At 43.9% G+C, this 19,744-nt stretch overlaps 1 protein-coding gene across 1 annotated transcript in view; it reads right to left on the reverse strand.

Moving 5' to 3' along the window:
• ADGRA3 (adhesion G protein-coupled receptor A3) overlaps nt 1-6,478 on the reverse strand; it is a 128,608-nt gene extending 122,130 nt beyond the window's left edge. Inside the window, exon 1 of the mRNA XM_052641894.1 lies at nt 6,240-6,478. Coding sequence (XP_052497854.1) covers nt 6,240-6,478 — 239 coding nt within the window. The remainder of the gene's footprint in view (nt 1-6,239) is intronic.
• Nucleotides 6,479-19,744: the final 13,266 nt, after the last annotated feature.

Raw genomic sequence — 19,744 nt, forward strand, 5'->3', positions numbered from 1 at the left:
AATCCTGATTCCAGCTTGTGCTTCATCCAGCCCAGCGTTTCTCATGATGTACTCGGCATAGAAGTTAAATAAGCAGGGTGACAATATACTTGACATACTCCTTTTCCAATTTGGAACCAGTCTGTTGTTCCATGTCTGGTTCTAACTATTGCTTTCTGACCTGCATACGGATTTCTCAGGAGGAAGGTAAGGCGGTCTGGTATTCCCATCTCTTTTAAGAATTTTCCACAGTTTGTTGTGATCCACAGTCAAAGGCTTTGGCGTACTCAATAAAGCAGAAGTAGATGCTTTTCTGGAACTCTCTTGGTTTTTCTATGATCCAATGGATGTTGGCAATGTGTGCTTACCATACACATAAGATCATGTAGGTCAAACGTAACTGCCCATATTTATATCTGTTCTTGAATCGGGGACCCAACAGCCATGAAATGCTGACCTAAATGTTCTCACTGGCCATAAAAGGGTAAAATTTTGAATTCACATCGCTCCACTTGTCCTGACCTCCCACCATATAGTCCTATCATTGCTGGCATTACTCTTATCAATTAAGAGTGATTACATTCCCACCCACTGAGGTCTCAGAGCCCTTCCTTTGACAGGAAATGCTTTAGGAACTCATCAAGTATCCCATAAAGTGACACAAGAGCACAAATAAGAAGCACTTCCCAAGTTTAGAGAAGAGAAGGTTCAGAGCGTTGGAAGAGGCACACAAGAGTCCACAGCAACTGGACTAGATTAATGAGGACCCAGATTTTTACCAGGAAAGGGGCATCAGGCAAGACTGGCAAACTTAGCCGAGGCATACAGGAGGCAAAATACATAAAAATCTGCTCAGGGGACAATGAGACGCATGCTGTGGTGAAGCAGAGAATTTGGGTATATTATTGATCCTCGGATGAAAGAATTATGGCTTATTCTAGCCATCCCTAGCACTCAGAGCCATCCCTAGCATTCAGAGTTGTGCCTACAATAGTAATAGTGTCTCAAAAGATGTGGATGGGGAAAAAAGGCTGTGCTGAGAATGGGAAAATATGGCTACAGAGAAGACCTTTCATTCATGACAAAAACCTTGATCCACATGAATTCAGACCACAGCAGCTGTCCGTGATGTTCATTAAAATCTCCCTGCTCCTTCTCGTCCTCTGTTGTCCTCACCTGGCGAAGCAGCCTGGCTAATATCCACTGTTCTCATCTCTAAGCTGAAAGCAGCTGGAGAGAAGAAAAAAAAAAAAAAACATGCTGACCATCTGCCTCTGAATTGGATCACAAGGCAAAAATGGACACCACTCCACCAGGGTGACATTTCTCCAACCCCCAGGTCCTTTCCAAAAGGGCCACTTCACTCTTCATTCACTTCCTCTTCACACCATCTCCTCACCCTCTTCCCACACTCTGCTTCTAGGTCTTTGAGAAAATAAATGCCAGGGGGCAGCAAAGCCCTCTGCATCCCACATGCCCTCCTCGGTGGTCTCTCACCCACCATTTTGCCCGAGCTCCCTCCAGTCACCACTTGGGGATGGAACACCCCCCTCCATCTAAAAGCCTAACACCCAACCTGGGCTCCAGCTCCCATCATATCTCACCTTCCACCATCCATTTCTCCCTCTCCCCAACTATTCCCAACTATACTCAGCAGGATGCAAAGATTCTCTTTCTTCACACCAAACTTCTTCCTCATCAAGGTACTAGCACCACCATCCTCACACAGATCTCCTTTTAATCCACCCTAACCTGCCTCCTGCAGCCTCTGGCCCATGGAGGGCACCAAAGCTGTCAAGTCCAGCTTGTTCTTACTGTTCCCGACCTCGCAGCATCTCTCCACTGGGGCACCCCCATTCCTGTCTTCAAACCTGAACTCCCCTTGGCTTCTATGACCAAATACTCCCAAGTTGCTGCCCCCCAACCTCACCAGCTGCTCCTTCCTTCTCAGGCCCCTCCACTGCTCCAGGGGACTTCAGCCTGGGCCCCTCCTCCTTCCCATTTGGACACACTCCCCTAAACTGACCTCGACCAGACTGGTGCTTGAAACACCACAGACAGACCAATGGTTCTGAAACCCTCTCTGCTTTTCAGCAGGGCCAATTCATCACCACGCCTCATTGCAACTGCAGCGCGCTCTCTCTCCCCTAGCTCAAAACCCAAACCTTTCCCTTCCCTCAGGCCGTGCTCAAGTCTTAACCTCTCCAGGAAAATTTTAATACGTTCCCAGGCCTCCACGGACCCACCCACAGTTCTCTCCTAACAGGCTTCCTAAAGCATTTAAACAATCAGCAGTACAGAATTTATTACTTAATTACAGACATTCTGAGATTGTTCCCTAGATGTCTGCTTTGCTTCGATGCAAATTGTCCCTCTCCAACCAGACTGAAGTTTCCAAACAACACCAGCACTTCTTTTTGTGTACCTGGTGCTGAGCTGCATACACTGGTGATGTTCAATTATCAGTCCTCTGATAGCAAAAGAATGTAACATTTTATAAAAGTAAAAACCAAACCCAAGCATTATTTTAGTCTGTTAAACAGTCCGAAAAACATCTGGATTTTGTTCCAAAGTTACTTAACATATCATAAATTTTTTAAAAAAGAAACCTTTATCTACAATCACCATGTAGCATCACCAGGAAAACACTAACTATTGGAAGACCAAGACTAAATCTGTGAAACTTTCTACCACTGATGTCTTCAGAATTTTAAAAACCTAATATTGAGCATTTCACACGAAACACAGGAATAAACAGACTTCCAACAAAAGCATTAATGCAGTTAAATTTGTATTCCGTTTGTGCATAAAAATAATAAATGAAATGTAATCCTTTAATGCAAAAGGCTACATAAGATACAAGGAACAAGAGTGGTCAAGCTGAGGATTTCTGCCAAACCTCTCTAGAAACACAGCTATGAAAATAACCATTGCTCACTAATATCATAGAAGGATCTGACGGAGAAGGAAATGGCCACCCACTCCTGTATTCTTGCCTAGAGAAACCGATAGACAGAGGAGCCTGGTGGGCTGCTGTCCACGGGGTCACACAGAGTCAGACACGACTGAAGCAACTTAGCATGCATGCATGCATTGGAGAAGAAAATGTAAACCCACTCCAGTGTTCTTGCCTGAAGAATCCCAGGGACGGGGGAGCCTGGTGGGCTGCCGTCTATGGGGTCACATAGGGTCAGACACGACTGAAGTGACTTAGCAGCAGCAGAAGGATCTGAGCTTTACGCTACATTGAAGTCCAGTTCATCCACTAAGAAGAAATAATCTTATTTTTCATTATTAAAGAAAAAGAAAACTTCAATCCTTGCCATCCTTTCAACCCCCAACTTTCCAATCGGCAGCCACATCACAACTCAGCTGTAAACGTTTGGCCACACCGAAGGAATTAGAGAGCCTGCCTGTCCTTGACTTGTCCCCAGAGCACCCCTAACCCCTGCCACCACCACCACCACCATTCCAAGCACTAGACAAGTGTCCTTGACATTCCAGCAACTTCAAATGCACAGCTCCTCAAGCATCTCCACTACCCTGGGCCTGCCGCGGACTCCCCCCTCTCATTCCATTTCCTCCACAGTATCTTTCTCATACTTCTCAAATTGGCTATGGGTTCTCAGATCCTCGACCCCACCCACTATGCCCCAGAGCAACCTCGACTGCCCTCTTATGGGTTCCTTTTGCTAATTGTGCTCCCTGATGTTACAGTGTTAACCATACTGTCCTGAGACTTCATGAAACTTTCTCCTCAAATCTCTTGTGAGTTCCTGGAGAAGAAAGACAATGTTTTTGTCTATATTCTGTATGAACTGAAAAGTGAGTGTGCCCCAAAACCAAAGGTCCAAGTTCTCACCCCTAGTACCTCTGAAAATAACCCTGCTGGGAAATAGAGTTGGTTTTTGTGGGTTTTTATGCAGATGGAACCAAGTCATAAATCTTGAGAAAAGAGCCTGGTGGACTTCCAGTGGACCCTTAAATTCAAAGACTGGTGTCTCATAAGAGAAAGGAGAGTGTGTGAAAGACACCACAGGGAAGACCACAGGAAGAGAGAAACAGACTGGAATTGAGCTGCCACAAGCCAAGGAAAGTCAGAAGCTGGAAAGAGGCAAGGATTCTCCAAAGCCTTGGCAGGAACAGGGCCCTGCTAAAACCCTTGCTTTTGGACTTCTGGCTTCCAGAATGGTGAGAGAAGAAATTTGCTGTCTTAAACCATCAAACCAGTGATTAATCTACCACAGTCCTAGGAAAATAACACCTAGTCCAAACCTCAACACACTGCCAATGATCTAGAAACGATTTAATAAAAAAAAAAAAATTGTGTTGAACTAAAGAAGATGAAGACAGGGAGTGAAGATGAAAAGCATGTGAACTGCAGGGCAAGAATCCAGGGCACGGACCCCCTCGCTGTGAATTTATCATGGGAACTTGGGCAGGTCACTTATCTACTATGACCCTCTGATTTATTCTCTAGGGAAACAAGGAAACTGGCCCAGAACACCCCCCAAACACACACACCATTCTGATACACCTGAAACCAACTTCATCCAGAACATCAACTTTATCTGATCCTTAAGTATAATTCTTCCCATTCACTAAATTGTATTACTTTTACTTTAAAGGGCTTTCAGGTGCAAAAGAAAGGATTAAAATGACATTTCAAAGGCACATATTTTAATCAGTTTGTTAACATTCAATGAAATAGCTTGATCATATGCTGAAAAGTTATTTTCTACAATATCAACTTTTTTCCCCCTGTGAAATCAACAATTCAGGAAATATCAACCTAAACTTGAATCAGCTTAAGTGCTACTGATTCAGAAGCCAAATATATGACTAATTTCTTCAGAGTAACAAGGGATATCTCCAAAACAAAGGTTTTCTCCACTTGACTCCAGACTGTAATTATGGGCCCATACTCAAGATTTCCACTTCAAAGAATCTGGCTAAGAAATAAATACAGCTGCTGCCACTACCAAGTGGTCAAGTGTTGGTAAAAGAATCAAACAAAACAAAAACTCTTTTACCTTTTTCAGGCCTCCATAAACAGAAACACACACAATTTTCCTGTGTTAAACCTTTCCTAATTCAAACAAATGGAAACGAAGAACAAAGGTGTTAGTAATGAAATCTGTACTTACTCATAAATCCTGCTAGGGTTAATTTGGGTTAAATTAAAAACCATATTTCTGGGCTAAATTAAAAACCATATTTTAAGTTCTTTCACAGGTCACGCTGTTCCTCTTGCCTTCATGTTTTTATAGTGGCAGCCTTGATTCTTTTTTAGGAAACCAACCAAAACAACACAGAGGCACACAGCGCCGAGGGACTCATATTTCAGTTCGACAAAATACCCATTAGAAACACTTTTAAACTTTCCCAAACCAATTCATTGTTCAGAAAATAAAATCAAAAGTCACCGGGGCCAAGGGTTCAGCCAGAATTGGCAGAACCACGCTTGCAAAACTGGACAGTGAATCGTAACACAAACTGAGTTACGAGACCAAAAATTTTTCTTTCCAGGTGGAAACTCAATCCGAAAATCAAGTCCCTTGAGATGGAAGGCTCAACAAACCCAGTTTGCAAATCTGAAGTTCTCGGCTTTAAAGATAAGCTCTCATACCCAAGAAACCGGGGGTCGAAGGTGCACAATTTCATCTCAAATATATTTCTGGGCCCTTAAAAATAACTCTTATTTTACAAGGTGCTCTTTAATGTAATAAAACTCAGCTAGCAAAAGCAAAGGAAACAGTCTGGAAGTTTGGAGATCACACACAGTGGCGTTCAAAGTCCCTGTGTGGCATTAGTATCCTGCAAACTAGCGTCCAAGTAACAGCGTGCAAGCTGAAGGGCTGGCCCTTCTAGCCCAGCTCTGTTTTCCTGCCGCCCAAGCACAGGATGAATGAGCTTTCACTCCGCCGCTTGCATGTTTACTCGCATCCTCACGTGGCACCGCGCAGCTCACAAGCACTGCGCCGGGACCGCGCGGGGGAACCCTAAAACTTTTACTTTGTAAACTAGCGGAGCGACGCGGGCACACATCCGCTTGCCAGCCACAGAAACGCCTCCGGGCCGATCCCCCCCGCCCCCCCGTTCCCCAGCATCAACCCCCGCCAGAGGCTCCATGCACACAAAGGCGCGGGGGTGGCGACGGGACCCTCTTCCAAGTTGCGAGAAAGCAGCAGCACGACGGAAAGCGCTGGGACGGAGGAGACCGGGCGCCAGGACAGAGGGGCGCTCCGCGGGCTACTCACAGGGTGACCGTGCGGTTCGGCAGCGTGTCCGGGGGCAGGACCTGCGCGAGCTCCAGGCTGCTGCACACCACCTTGCCCTCGGCGGCGCCCGCCGCCCTCCCGGCCCCTCGGAGCCGCCCGTCGTGCTTGCAGCCCGGGGGCAGCGCCACGGCCCCGCCGCCCAGCAGCGCGAGCAGCGCCAGCGGCAGCAGCAGAAGAGGCGACGGCGGGCGGCCCCGCGGGCGCCCGGGCCGTTCCATGCTGCGGGCCGGGCGGCCGGCCGGGGCCTGCGGGCCGAGCGACGCAGCGCTGGCCTAGCGGGCCGCCCCGGTGCCCCGGCGGACTGGAGCGCAGCGCGGGGCCGGCGGCGCCCGGAGTCTCGTGGTGGCCGGAGGACGCGCCCTCCTCGGCGCCGACATGCTCCTTTGTCCGCAGCTGCCGCGCTCGGCCTCCGGGGAGCCGCGGGGTCACGGCCGCGTGAGCCCCAGCGCCGCTCTACGGCCGGGCGGGAGCGCCGCCGCTTCCTCCACCTCCTCCTCAGTCGCCGCCGCCTCCCCCGGCCACTGCCCGCGGCGGCTCCTCCCCGCCCGCCGCCCCCGCCCCTTCCCCTCCGCCGCCTCCTCCTCCTCCTCCTCTACCTCGTCCGCTCCGCTCCCCTCGCCGCGCGCCGCTCGGGGAAGGAGGGGCGTGCTCGGAGACGTGCGCCGCCCGCCGCGGAGCCGGACCCCCGGTACCTAGGCGCTCCCGGCTTCTGGGCCGGCGTTGGGGGCAGCGGGAGTACCGTAACCCGTAGGGAGGGCGGAAGAAAGTTCTAGTCCAAACTCCAGCCACGGTGGCCACTCTCGCACGCTTCTCTACTCTTTGCCGCAACCCTCTAGACAAAGGCGCCCCGTGTGTCCCTGGGGGCCGCGCGTTCCGCCCGGCGATCCCCAGTCCTGGGCTTGGGGAAGGGGAGGAGAGCAGGATTCAATTTCTTTGGAGTACCCAAGAAAGAAGAGAGTGCCCCAAACCAACGTCTTCAAAGGAATCGCCTTCCCTCCTCTGCAGACCTCTCGAACCTCCTCTAGGCACTCCGTAGACCCATTTGTCCAGATACAGCCGAGCTGGGAACAGCGTCCTGTCCCAGAAAAGGACCCTCCAAAGCCGTTTCTGGCCTTCAGCAATTCCACTTATAACTCTGCAAAGGATGCATTGGGGCCTCGATGGACCGGCAGCCTTTGGAAAAGGAAATTTCCCTCTGATATCCAAAGATACCTCAGATATAACCGGTTAGATCAATTGCGAGCAAACCAGCCAAGAACCTCAAGAGGAATCTATTTTTCTTCTAGGCAGTGCTGCCAACCCCGCGCTAACATTTGCAACACCCAGGCTCACCTACCCTATATTTAAATATTTACAAGGAGTGTGTCAAACCTTCAAAAAATATATATTCTGTGCTCCGATCTTGAGAAATACTCCTTAATAACAACCTGGAAAGCCAGGTGTGTGTACCCAGCTCTCAAATACCTTGGAGTTACACCTCATAAGTGGTAGGGAAGAAGGACGTACACCCCAGCCCTTGGTCTACACACTTAGGTGACTTTAACTTCCTGTGCCCGCTCCATTCATGAGCAAGAGGAGCTTTCTGCACGCTTGTGGACACCCCAGCCTCTCAACGAAACTCTATGCACACCCTCAAGCAGCGCGTGCACACCCTCAAGCAGCGCGTGCACACCCTCAAGCAGCGCGTGCACACCCTCAAGCAGCGCGTGCACACCCTCAAGCAGCGCGTGCACACCCTCAAGTGGTATTGGCAGCCCTTCAGGCTTAGGAGTGCAAACACCAGTTGTTTGGCCCTCCCTTAAGAGGAAAATTCTGGAAAGAGGCCTGCTCAAGCCCTGATAGAGCTTCCCAGGTGGCAGTAGCTGCAAAGAATCTACCAGCAATGTAGGAGACGCGAGAGAAGCGGCTTCGATCCCAAGATGGAGAAGATCCCCTGTACGAGGGCATGGCAACCCAACCCAGTATTCCTGCCTGGAGAATGGCATGGATAGAGGAGCATGACGGGCTATAGTCCATACGATCGCAAAGAGTTGGACTGGACTGAAGCGGTTTAGCGCACAGCTCACAGGGCCTGGAAGTAGCAATGGGAATTTTCAGTCACTGAATTCCAGGAGCCTGGGCTCCTTGGACAAGGTCTAGTGACAGAAAGGGGACACAGGCTCTTAGGGAATAAGTCCCTTGGCCCTGGAGATTTTTCACCCTTTGGGGAGGAGAGCTTGGTTGGTGCCCTCTAAAACGCAGACCCAGGGACTTCCCTGGTGGTCCAGCAGTTAAGACTCCTGGCTTCCACTGCAGGAGGCACAGGTTCAATCCCTGGTTGGGGAAGTAGGATCGCATATGCTGCCAGGTACAGCTAAAAAATAGAAATAAAGGCAAAAATAAAATAACATGCAGAGCCAGAAAGGGGTTTTTCTTCCCCAAGTCTAAGGTCATTACTGACTAAGGCCCCTACAGAATTATCTTAGGCACCAGTTCCTAGGAATCTCTTTATATGACTAAAACTTTCTCGCTGGTAAATAAATGATGTCTATTTAACAGACACTGTTGCATTAAATTGAATAGTGCTTTGTTTGATCAACATTTTTTGAAAACCAACGATGTGAACCCGAAGGTGTCTGTTGCTAACAGTGCGTTCTGAAATAAGATATTGTAGATCTGCACTGTCCAGTATGGTGGCTATCTAATACTTGAAATGTAGTGTGAGGTCAGAGAGAATTTTTCACTTTACCTTTAATTAATTTAATTCAAACTTCAAGTCCAAGGTGCTTAGTGACTACCTGTTGAACTGTGCAGTTCTTGACACTGATGGATAGAAAAAGTGGGATATCATCATCACCATTAAGTAGCTTTAAACCTACAAATAAGCTTAAGTGGTGAAATTATATAAATTCCTTTGAATTTATTTAAAGAATTCTTATTCCCTAACAAAATCATCATCGTCATCTGTTTTCTCTATAAAGATGAAAACTTCACAGCTAAATGGAAGTTTATTAGCCATATTACTATTGGCAGAGCCACAATTGTCATGTGAACTCAGAATCTGTATCTTCACACACTCTACTGCAGCCTATGGGTGAAATAAATTTGCATGTCTGTTTTTAAATTTGCTTACCGTATTAACACCAATTTGATACATATCATCTTTTTTACCTCACTGTAGTTGAGAAAGCTGTAGAAAGCACAGAATCATCACAGAGATATCTGAAGTAATATCCTGAATCCAAGGAAAACTATGGAGGACATGTTTTAATACATGGATGATTTCAAACATTCTGGCACAGAAATCACTAACTCTGTCTATGAAAGAAATCACAAAATAATAATACAGTATATTAAAACTGGAAAAGGCTTTAGAAAGTCCATCTTTCAACCCTGTAGTCCTTGGAAAGCACACAACCCTGGGTTATCATCATTCTGTACCAGCATGGATTCATAAGGACATGGCAAATGGTCCTTTCCCCAGTTACGAAGATCTCTGAGGATGACACTGTCTGAAACTTACCATCATTTACCCTCAGTCACACCAAAATCTTCGCTTTAATTAAGATACCCCAGCCCTGACAGTGTCTTGTCAGACAGGTCTATCTACTGCTGATCCCCCCTCAGGCATCAAGAACATTATACCTTTAGAAGTTACAGGACTTAATAGGTCCTTTCAAAGTCCTCACTGTGTTGTTGATTATCCCACTTTAGAACATCCTATAGGAACTGTTTGAGAAAACACTCATTAACCATATTCCTGTACACATAGCCCTGTGAAGTTGTATTGTGTCAACTGTTGCTTTAAGGATGGTAGATAGACCACATTCCAAGGCTTCTATGCTGCGAATCCTGTCTTGCTATGTTATGTAAAGCTTGTAGGAGATACCAGGGAAACATTCAAAGATGCTTTGTTTATCCTCCTAGAATACACTCTGTATTAGCTGTGTACATGAGTAAATACATATGTATATATATTTACTATGCAATAAATACATGGATTTTTATATATACATACCAACCTATTTATCTACCAGACGATGAGCTTCTTGAGATTTTTCCCACCCCTTCTTAAATTACTCCCTCCTACCTTCAGTTACTCCCTATTACATCACTCTAAAATCTAGACCAGTCATCTAGACTGAATCTAGATAACATGGCTTGTTCCAACCTGAAGATGGCTCCCTTTAAAAGTCTGTTTATAGTTTTATGATGTTAGCCTCCCCCATTACAATACCAGCTCTATGACACTTTGTCTTATTTACTTTTTAAGGCAGACTCAGTTTCTGGGCTTCCCTAGGGACTCAGATGGTAAAGAATCTGGCTGCACTGCTGTAGACCTGGGTTCGATCCCTGGGTCCAGAAGATCCCTGGGCGAAGGGAATGGCAATCCATCCAGTATTCTTGCCTGGGGAATTCCATGGACAGAAGAGCCTGGTGGGCTACAGTCCATGGGGTCCAAAAGAGTCGGACACAACTCAATGACTAACAGTTTCACTTTTTTCTGTTAGTTACTGCCAGAGAGTCTTTCCTCAACTTTTTCTCCCTTGGAGGCTCAAAAAGCTACGCAATCATTGTCCCTTGGAGGGAAAGAATTGGACACAACTGAGTGACTAACCGTTTCACTTTCTTCTGTTCAGTTCAGTTCAGTTCAGTCACTGAGTCGTGTCTGACTCTTTGTGACCCCATGAGTTGCAGCACTCCAGGCTTTCCTGTCCATCACCAACTCCCGGAGTTCACTCATACTCACATCCATTGAGTCAGTAATGCCATCCAGCTACCTCATTCTCTGTCGTCCCCTTCTCTTCCTGCCCCCAATCCCTCCCAGCATCAGAGTCTTTTCCAATGAGTCAACTCTTTGCATGAGGTGGCCAAAGTACTGGAGTTTCAGCTTCAGCATCATTCCCTCCAAAGAAATCCCAGGACTGATCTCCTTTAGGATGGACTGGTTGGATTTCCTTGCAGTCCAAGGGACTCTCAAGAGTCTTCTCCAGTACCACAGTTCAAAAGCATCAATTCTTTGGCGCTCAGCTTTCTTCACAGCCCAACTCTCACATCCATACATGACCATAGCCTATGACAAAAACCATAGCCTTGACTAGACGGACCTTTGTTGGCAAAGTAATGTCTCTGCTTTTTAATATGCTGTCTAGGTTGGTCGTAAGTTTTCTTCCAAGGAGTAAGCATCTTTTGATTTCATGGCTGCAGTCACCACCTGCAGTGATTTTGGAGCCCCCAAAAATAAAGTCTGACATTATTTCCACTGTTTCCCCATCTATTTCCCATGAAGTGATGGGACCAGATGCCATGATCTTCGTTTTCTGAATGTTGAGTTTTAAGCCAACTTTTTCACTCTCCTCTTTCACTTTCATCAAGAGGCTTTTTACTTCCTCTTCACTTTCTGCCATAAGGGTGGTGTCATCTGCATATCTGAGGTTATTGATATTTCTCCCGTCAATCTTGATTCCAGTTTGTGATTCTTCCAGCCGAGCTTTTCTCATGATGTACTCTGCATATAAGTTAAATAAGCAGGGTGACAATATACAGCCTTGATATACTCCTTTTCCTATTTGGAACCAGTCTGTTTTTCCATGTCCAGTTCTAACTGTTGCTTCCTGACCTGCATATACGTTTCTCAAGAGGCAGGTCAGGTGCTCTGGTATTCCCATCTCTTGAAGAATTTCCACAGTTTATTGTGATCCACGTAGTCAAAAGCTTTGGCATAATCAATAAAGCAGAAATAGAGGTTTTTTTGGAACTCTTTTGCTTTTTCAGTGATCCAGCAGATGTTGGCAATTTGATCTCTGGTTCCTCTGCCTTTTCTAAAACCAGCTTGAACATCTGGAAGTTCACGGTCCACATATTGCTGAAGCCTGGCTTGGAGAATTTTGAGCATTACTTTACTAGCGTGTGAGACGAGTGCAACTGTGCAGTAGTTTGAGCATTCTTTGGCATTGCCTTTCTTTGGGATTGGAATGAAAACTGACCTTTTCCAGTCCTGTGGCCACTGCTGAGTTTTCCAAATTTGCTGGCATATTGAGCAGAGCACTTTCACAGCATGATCTTTCAGGATTTGAAATAGCTCAACTGGAATTCCGTCACCTCCACTAGCTTTGCTCGTAGTGATGTTTCCTAAGGCCCACTTGACTTCACATTCCAGGATGTCTGACTTTAGGTGAGTGATCACACCATCATGATTATCTTGGTTGTGAAGATATTTTTTGTATAGTTCTGTGTATTCTTGCCACCTCTTCTTAATATCTTCTGCTTTTGTTAGCTGCAACGACGTGCAGAGCATGGCTGAGAGGAGGTTACCCCACGTCCGAGATCAGGGGCAGCAGCCGAGAGGAGCTACCCCCGCCCGAGGCCAGGGGCGGCGGCCAGGAGGAGCGACTCCATGTCCAAGGAGCAGTGGCTGTGTGGGCGCCGGAGGGCCTAGAGGAGCTATTCCACGTTCAAGGTCAGGAGGTGGGGTGGTGAGGAGATACCCCTCGTCCAACATAAGGAGCAGGGGCTGCGCTTTGCTGGAGCAGCCGTGAAGAGATACCTTGTGTCCAAGGTAAGAGAAACCCAAGTAAGACGGTAGGTATTGCAAGAGGGCAGACACACTGAAACCATAATCACAGAAAACTAGTCAATCTAATCACACTAGGACCACAGCCTTGTCTAACTCAATGAAACTAAGCCATGCCCTGTGGGGCCACCCAAGATGGGCGGGCATGGTGGAGAGATCTGACAGAATGTGGTCCACTGGAGAAGGGAATGGCAAACCACTTCAGTATTCTTGCCTTGAGAACCCCATGAACAGTATGAAAAGGCTGAATGATAGGATACTGAAAGAGGAAATCCCCAGGTCAGTAGGTGCCCAATATGCAACTGGAGATCAGTGGAGAAATAACTCCAGAAAGAATGAAGGGATGGAGCCAAAGCAAAAACAATACCCAGCTGTGGATGTGACTGGTGATAGAAGCAAGGTCCGATGCTGTAAAGAGCAATATTGCATAGGAACCTGGAATGTCAGGTCCATGAATCAAGGCAAATTGGAAGTGGTCAAACAGGAGATGGCAAGAGTGAACGTCGACATTCTAGGAATCAGCGAACTAAAATGGACTGGAATGGGTGAATTTAACTCACATGACCATTATATTTACTACTGCGGGCAGGAATCCCTTAGAAGACATGGGTAGCCATCATGGTCAACAAAAGAGTCCGAAATGCAGTACCTGGATGCAATCTCAAAAATGACAGAATGATCTCTGTTCATTTCCAAGGCAAACCATTCAATATCACGGTAATCCAAGTCTATGCCCCAACCAGTAACGCTGAAGAAGCTGAATTTGAATGGTTCTATGAAGACCTACAAGACCTTTTAGAACTAACACCCAAAAAAGATGTCCTTTTCATTATAGAGGACTGGAATGTAAAAGTAGGAAGTCAAGAAACACCTGGAATAACATGCAAATTTGGCCTTGGAATACGGAATGAAGCAGGGCAAAGACTAAGAGAGTTTTGCCAAGAAAATACACTGGTCATCGCAAACACCCTGTTCCAACAACACGAGAGAAGACTCTACACATGGACATCATCAGATGGCCAACACCAAAATCAGATTGATTATATTCTTTGCAGCCAAAGATGGAGAAGCTCTGTACAGTCAACAAAAACAAGACCAGGAGCTGACTGTGGCTCAGATCATGAACTCTTATTGCCAAATTCAGACTTAAATTGAAGAAAGTAGGGAAAACCACTAGATCATTCAGGTATGACCTAAATCAAATCCCTTATGACTATACAATGGGAGTGAGAAATAGATTTAAGGGACTAGATCTGATAGATAGTGTGCCTGATGAACTATGGATGGAGGTTCATGACATTGTACAGGAGACAGGGACCAAGACCATCCCCATGGAAAAGAAATGCAGAAAAGTAAAATGGCTGTCTGAGAAAAGAAGAGAAGTGAAAAGCAAAGGAGAAAAGGAAAGATTCTTCTGTTAGTTGCTGCCAAAGGGCCATTCCCCAACTTTTTCTCCTTTGGAGGCTGAAAAAGAAAAAGCTACACAATAAGGGAATTCCTGGTGGGCATATTGTAGTTCTACCCAGAAAGAGTCAAAGTGTTGTCCAACATAGTAGATATTAGACACATGTATTTAAATTTAAATTCAAATTAATTAAAATTAAATAAAACTAAAAATTCTATTCCTTAGTCACACTAGTCATAATTCAAGTGCTCACTACCCAGACATGGCTGGTGGATACCATTTTGGGTAGCACAAATTATGGAAGAGTTTCAACTCACAGAAAGTTCTACTCTTCAACACCAATCTGAGGGGAGTCTTCCAAGAAACTTCAAGATAGAAATTTTGTGCATAATAAATAGAGACTGACAAGAGAAGATCTGTCTCACCACCCTCATCCTTCTTGCTTTGGAAATGGTATTGTGAGGACATGAGGCATGGAGCTGAAGCAAGGCCTTTAGAAACCACAAGGCAAAAGGAACAAAGGAAAATTCTGAAATAATAGGAGGAAATGGAAAGACAAAGAAAAACACTTGGATCCCCGAGGTCATCGTTGAGCTGCCTCTCAAACCTCTGGACTTATTTTTATTATGAATGGTCTCTGGTTAAAGCCACCGTTGTTTTGGTTTTCTAGTCCCTACAACAGTGCCTGGCACATGGAAGGGAGTCTAAAGTGTTGATTCTCATAGTTTAAACCTTACTCATTTTTATGTGGCAAACATCTAACACAGTTCTTCAAATATATTAGCTAGTGAGTGTTGAAAAGATTGACTAATGTCCTGTCTTCCAGAATCAAAGGGAAATGTGTAATGTCATGATTAAACTGACATGGAAAGAACAGCAATTTTTAGCACTTGAAATGTCTCAGTGACACCTCTATAAACCCTGTTAATAAACAGACATTCTCTGTTTATTTTTGCATCATTTAATGTTAATCTATTAGTTGTGACAGCTGTAGTTTTTATTTTTAGTCATTACATGGCATGTGCTGGAATGCATGCTTGGTTATTACGCAGGACCCAGCTAGAAACAGCAGTAGCTCAAGTAACCCCATAACCTCTTTAGACAGCATTGGCTCCTGTTCTGGCTTACTAGTTACTAGAAATAGTGACCTTCAGCAAGTCACTAAATCTCATCTTTCTGAAATGAGAATTTGAACTGGAACCAGCTTTAAAGTGCTCTGACTTTATCCGGCTAAACCATGAATTCTTCTACTGTTTGTCTGCTACAGCCAGACTATTATTGGAATGTATCCTTGTGACAGTTAAATGCTCTTTTTAGATGACCAAATATCTTTCTGAAACGGTATATTCTCTACCCACTGCAGTGTAATTACCATCAGTTGTAAATATAAAAAAGAAATATGAGGCAAAAATTGGCCAGCAGTGCCACATGGGGAATTACCTTGATGTAACAGGAGCCTCCAAGTACAAGACCAGGCAGGTTAGCACAGAGGTGGTGGAACAGGAAGGCTCACAGTGCAAATTAAGATGCTCAAATCACACAGTTTATTATATCCATTTAAAACACATGGACCAGTGAGAAGCAGGGAAAGAATTGGGTTAGGTTAACCCACAAGGATTAGGATGCAAACAGAAGAAAGACCTATCACCTCAACATATACAATGTGCATATGAACTGAGTTAGTCCATCTGTCTATCTTCCAACTCAGACACATCAACTTTCCCCACTGCTGGTGCAGTTCCAAGGACCAGAGCTGAAGTTTAAGCAAGGTGACCTAACAGATTTAAGATGTCTGGAACCAACCTCTCACTGCTTTATCAGAGATGCAGGGGCAGTTATACCTGGCCACAATTATAACTTGCCCAGTAAGCAGCTACGGACTTTATTTGTGCTTCCTGGACAGAGGGAACATGGGGCCAAATCTGAAGTCACAAATGAGCAGCTGCTTTTCAGTCCGATAAATATTAAGTGTTTCATATGCCATATGCACATTTAGTGAATCATAAATATTTATCCTTTCATCCTTTTCTAAATAAGTGGTTTTCTCTTTTGTCCCATCATTTTTATCTGCTCATCACACATGTACTCAAATTTCTTTTTCTATGTCTACCATGTCTCACATGGTCTTTGCTTCTCTACTTAGTGTCATCAACTCTCCTTCCTTTTTGCCTATTATTTTTATAGCAGAATTATATGTTTTAAAATATTTAAAACATAATGCATAACACAAAACACAGTACATAATAGAGGAAACAGCAGACTTTGGGGAAATTTAGAAATAGAGTCCACACCAGAAATGTATATTGCCTTCCCAAATAGCAGTATTTCCTGAATATTTATCTCTCAAATATGATGTATGTCTTGTTATATCAGCTGTACTATTATAAATTGTATTCCTATGTGCCAATATAATGATTAAAATCTATCAACCAACTAGTAATATTAATGATAAACACAATAGCAAATATATCAATCATGAAATTTCCATCTAAAAATTTTTTTAAAATAGTAGTCTTCTTCCTTCTTAGGGTCAGTTAACATATTAAAACCCATTAATGGAGCTGAACAGAATGAGAATGTATATTTGAAATTATGCAGTTCTCAATCAAGAATTCACTACTTTGACTCAATCTCTGAATCTGTATGTTGATAACACATGGAATATCTTGCTGTTTGAATTTCTGTAATATGTTTTAAAACACATTCCCATGTTATTCAGAAACCTCAAACACTAGTAAGTCAAGCAATTTGATTATATAAACTCAATCAAGCTTTAAAATTTCAATTTAGATATATTAATTATTTTACTCGTGTGTATTTTGGGTAATAGGAATACTTTAGTTTATATATAAATAAATCAAAGCTCATATACATTTTTCTATAACTGTATATAATGCTAAAATACAGAGGAAAGTGAAAGTATAGAGGGAAAAGCATTGATTTTTTAAAGTCAGGAGATAGGATTAATATATTAATCCAAATTAATAAATTTTAATTAAATTAGTGTATTTTAATTTATATTTAAATAAATTAATTTAAATTATTTTGATTTGAATTAATTATTATTGATACAAATTAATTATTTGACTTAAGCAAGCTGCTTAATTTCTTGGGGCCTAGGTTTCTTCACCTGTTATAGGATTTAATTTTAAATTTAATATGAATTATTATGATTACATTGAAAGTTCCTAACACACGACTTGCACATAGTAAGTACTTGTTGAAGGTTAGCTGATCCTGAATCTAGTCCATTGCTTCATATTCCAGATGAAGCTGAAATCTAAGGAGGTTAAATGAATCTAAGGTCAAACCCTTTGTGCATATGAAAGCCTGAACCAGAGAGCTGGGAAAATTTTGCAGGTGTAGTTGGTTTTCCTTATAAACCTGTAACCAAGCTTTCTTATAAACCTGGTCATAAGTTATGATTTAAACATCACTTGCTTAATATCTATTTCCCTACCTGCAAAACTGAGAAAAATAATAATTGCCCCCCATGCACACACATTCCAGTATTACTGGAAATGTAAAGAAGTGATATGTGATGTGTGAAGGAAATCGCTGGGGAAAACATTCCATGTAATTATAGCATATTATTATAAACATTATAAGCTACAAAAGCATTTCATCTTTAATAACACTACAATTATATATGTATCAATTCTTTTCATCTCTGGAGCTCTAAATTCCTCCAAAATAAACGCTGTGAACACTCAGACAATGCTTCTACTAGGAAGATAAAATGGAGAATCAAGACAATCATACAGAAAATTCAGGAGGAAGCCAGCCGACTTTCTTCATTCTACCCGACTTTTACAGTTCTATTTGTCCAGTAATTACCTCAATCATCCTCATCCCTTTGCAAGTGAATAACCATCACTGTGCAGATTAATGGCAACCCACTCCAGTACTCTTGCCTGGAAAATCCCATGGACGGAGACGCCTGGTAGGCTGCAGTCCATGGGGTCGCGAAGAGTCGGACATGACTGAGTGACTTCACTTTTACTTTTCACTTTCATGCATTGGAGAAGGAAATGGCAACCCACTCCAGTGTTCTTGCCTGGAGAATCCCAGGGACAGGGGAGCCTGGTGGGCTGCCGTCTCTGGGGTCGCACAGAGTTGGACACGACTGAAGTGACTTAGCAGCAGCTGATGGCTCAGTGGAATCGGCCTACAATGCAGGACACTTGAGAGACTGGGTTCAATCCCCTGGAGGAGGAAATGGCAACCCACTCCAGTGTTCTTGCCTGAAAAATTCCACGGACAGAGGAGCCTATAGGGCTACAGGCCAAAGGGTCGCAAAGAATTGGACATAACTGAGCAACTAGGAGAAGGCAATGGCACCCCACTCTGGTACTCTTGCCTGGAAGATCCCATGGATGGAGGAGCCTGGTGGGCTGCAGTCCATGATGTCGCTAAGAGTTGGACACGACTGAAGCGACTTAGCAGCAGCAGCAGCAGAGCAACTAAGCACACACATACAGATTAATGTGTATATTTTCTAAGTTCAGTTCAGTATAATCAAGATGCTTCTTTAGGTACTTGCCATGAAGGGAAAGCTTTTGCCTTGTTTATTACTATATCCTAGCACCTTGAACAGTGCCGCACTTGCAAAAGGCACTCCATAAATATTTGTTGAATGAATAATGAATGCATGAACAAAAGAAGAGATAATATTTCTCCACTCATTAATTTGTCTTTTCATGACTGCCAAATAACCATAACTTATTTGCTATATGGTAAGTCAAGCAAAACTTATATTTATGAACTCATCTCTTGGCTCAACTGGCTGCATTGAAATTTCTCATACTTGCACTTACTCCTTAAGTGAATGTTTGATGATATAGATTATAAATGTTAAAAACCCCAACACTCTGACTCCAGTCTTTCCCCATCAGGAAACTTATTTATCTATATGAAACCTATTTGGCTGTGAAAGCTTTGTATATAAATTCTAAATTCAGTTAATTAGTGTCTCTAATCTTCATTATATAAAACTCAGCCCCTTCTGATGGGCATATGCAAAGTCTTAAGGGGAGAGAGTGATTCTATTCCATACTGTATCTCACCGTGCTTGAGCCTTTCAGGGTTACTCATTACTCAGTTGGCTAAGAATATTTCCTGCTTTTATTTCGTTTTGTGTGCATATTCATTCCCCTCCTTTCCTTCTTGCACTCGAACTCTGAAAGGAGGGAGTCAAGAGTCAGGCATTCATAAATCCTTTGCCAAAGCACCATGAAATGCTATCAAAACTAGTCTTATGTTAGTCAAAATCATTTCAGCTGAAAGTAACAGAAACACCATTCCAAATAGTTTATACACAAAAAGAAATATATTAGTTCATGTAGCTAGAATGTTGCTTCAGGCATAGCTGGATCAAGGAGCTGAAATGATGTCCCCAGTTTTCTCTCTTCATTTCTTAGCACTTTTATTGGCTTCGGTCTCTGGCAAGAATTACTCATAATTGGAGAGTCACAGACAGCTTCACCTTTACATCATCCTCACGCTGTAAAATCCTAGCAAAAAGAT

The sequence above is a fragment of the Budorcas taxicolor genome, chromosome 6 (assembly GCF_023091745.1).
Source record: "Budorcas taxicolor isolate Tak-1 chromosome 6, Takin1.1, whole genome shotgun sequence".
Taxonomy (NCBI): Eukaryota; Metazoa; Chordata; class Mammalia; order Artiodactyla; family Bovidae; genus Budorcas; species Budorcas taxicolor.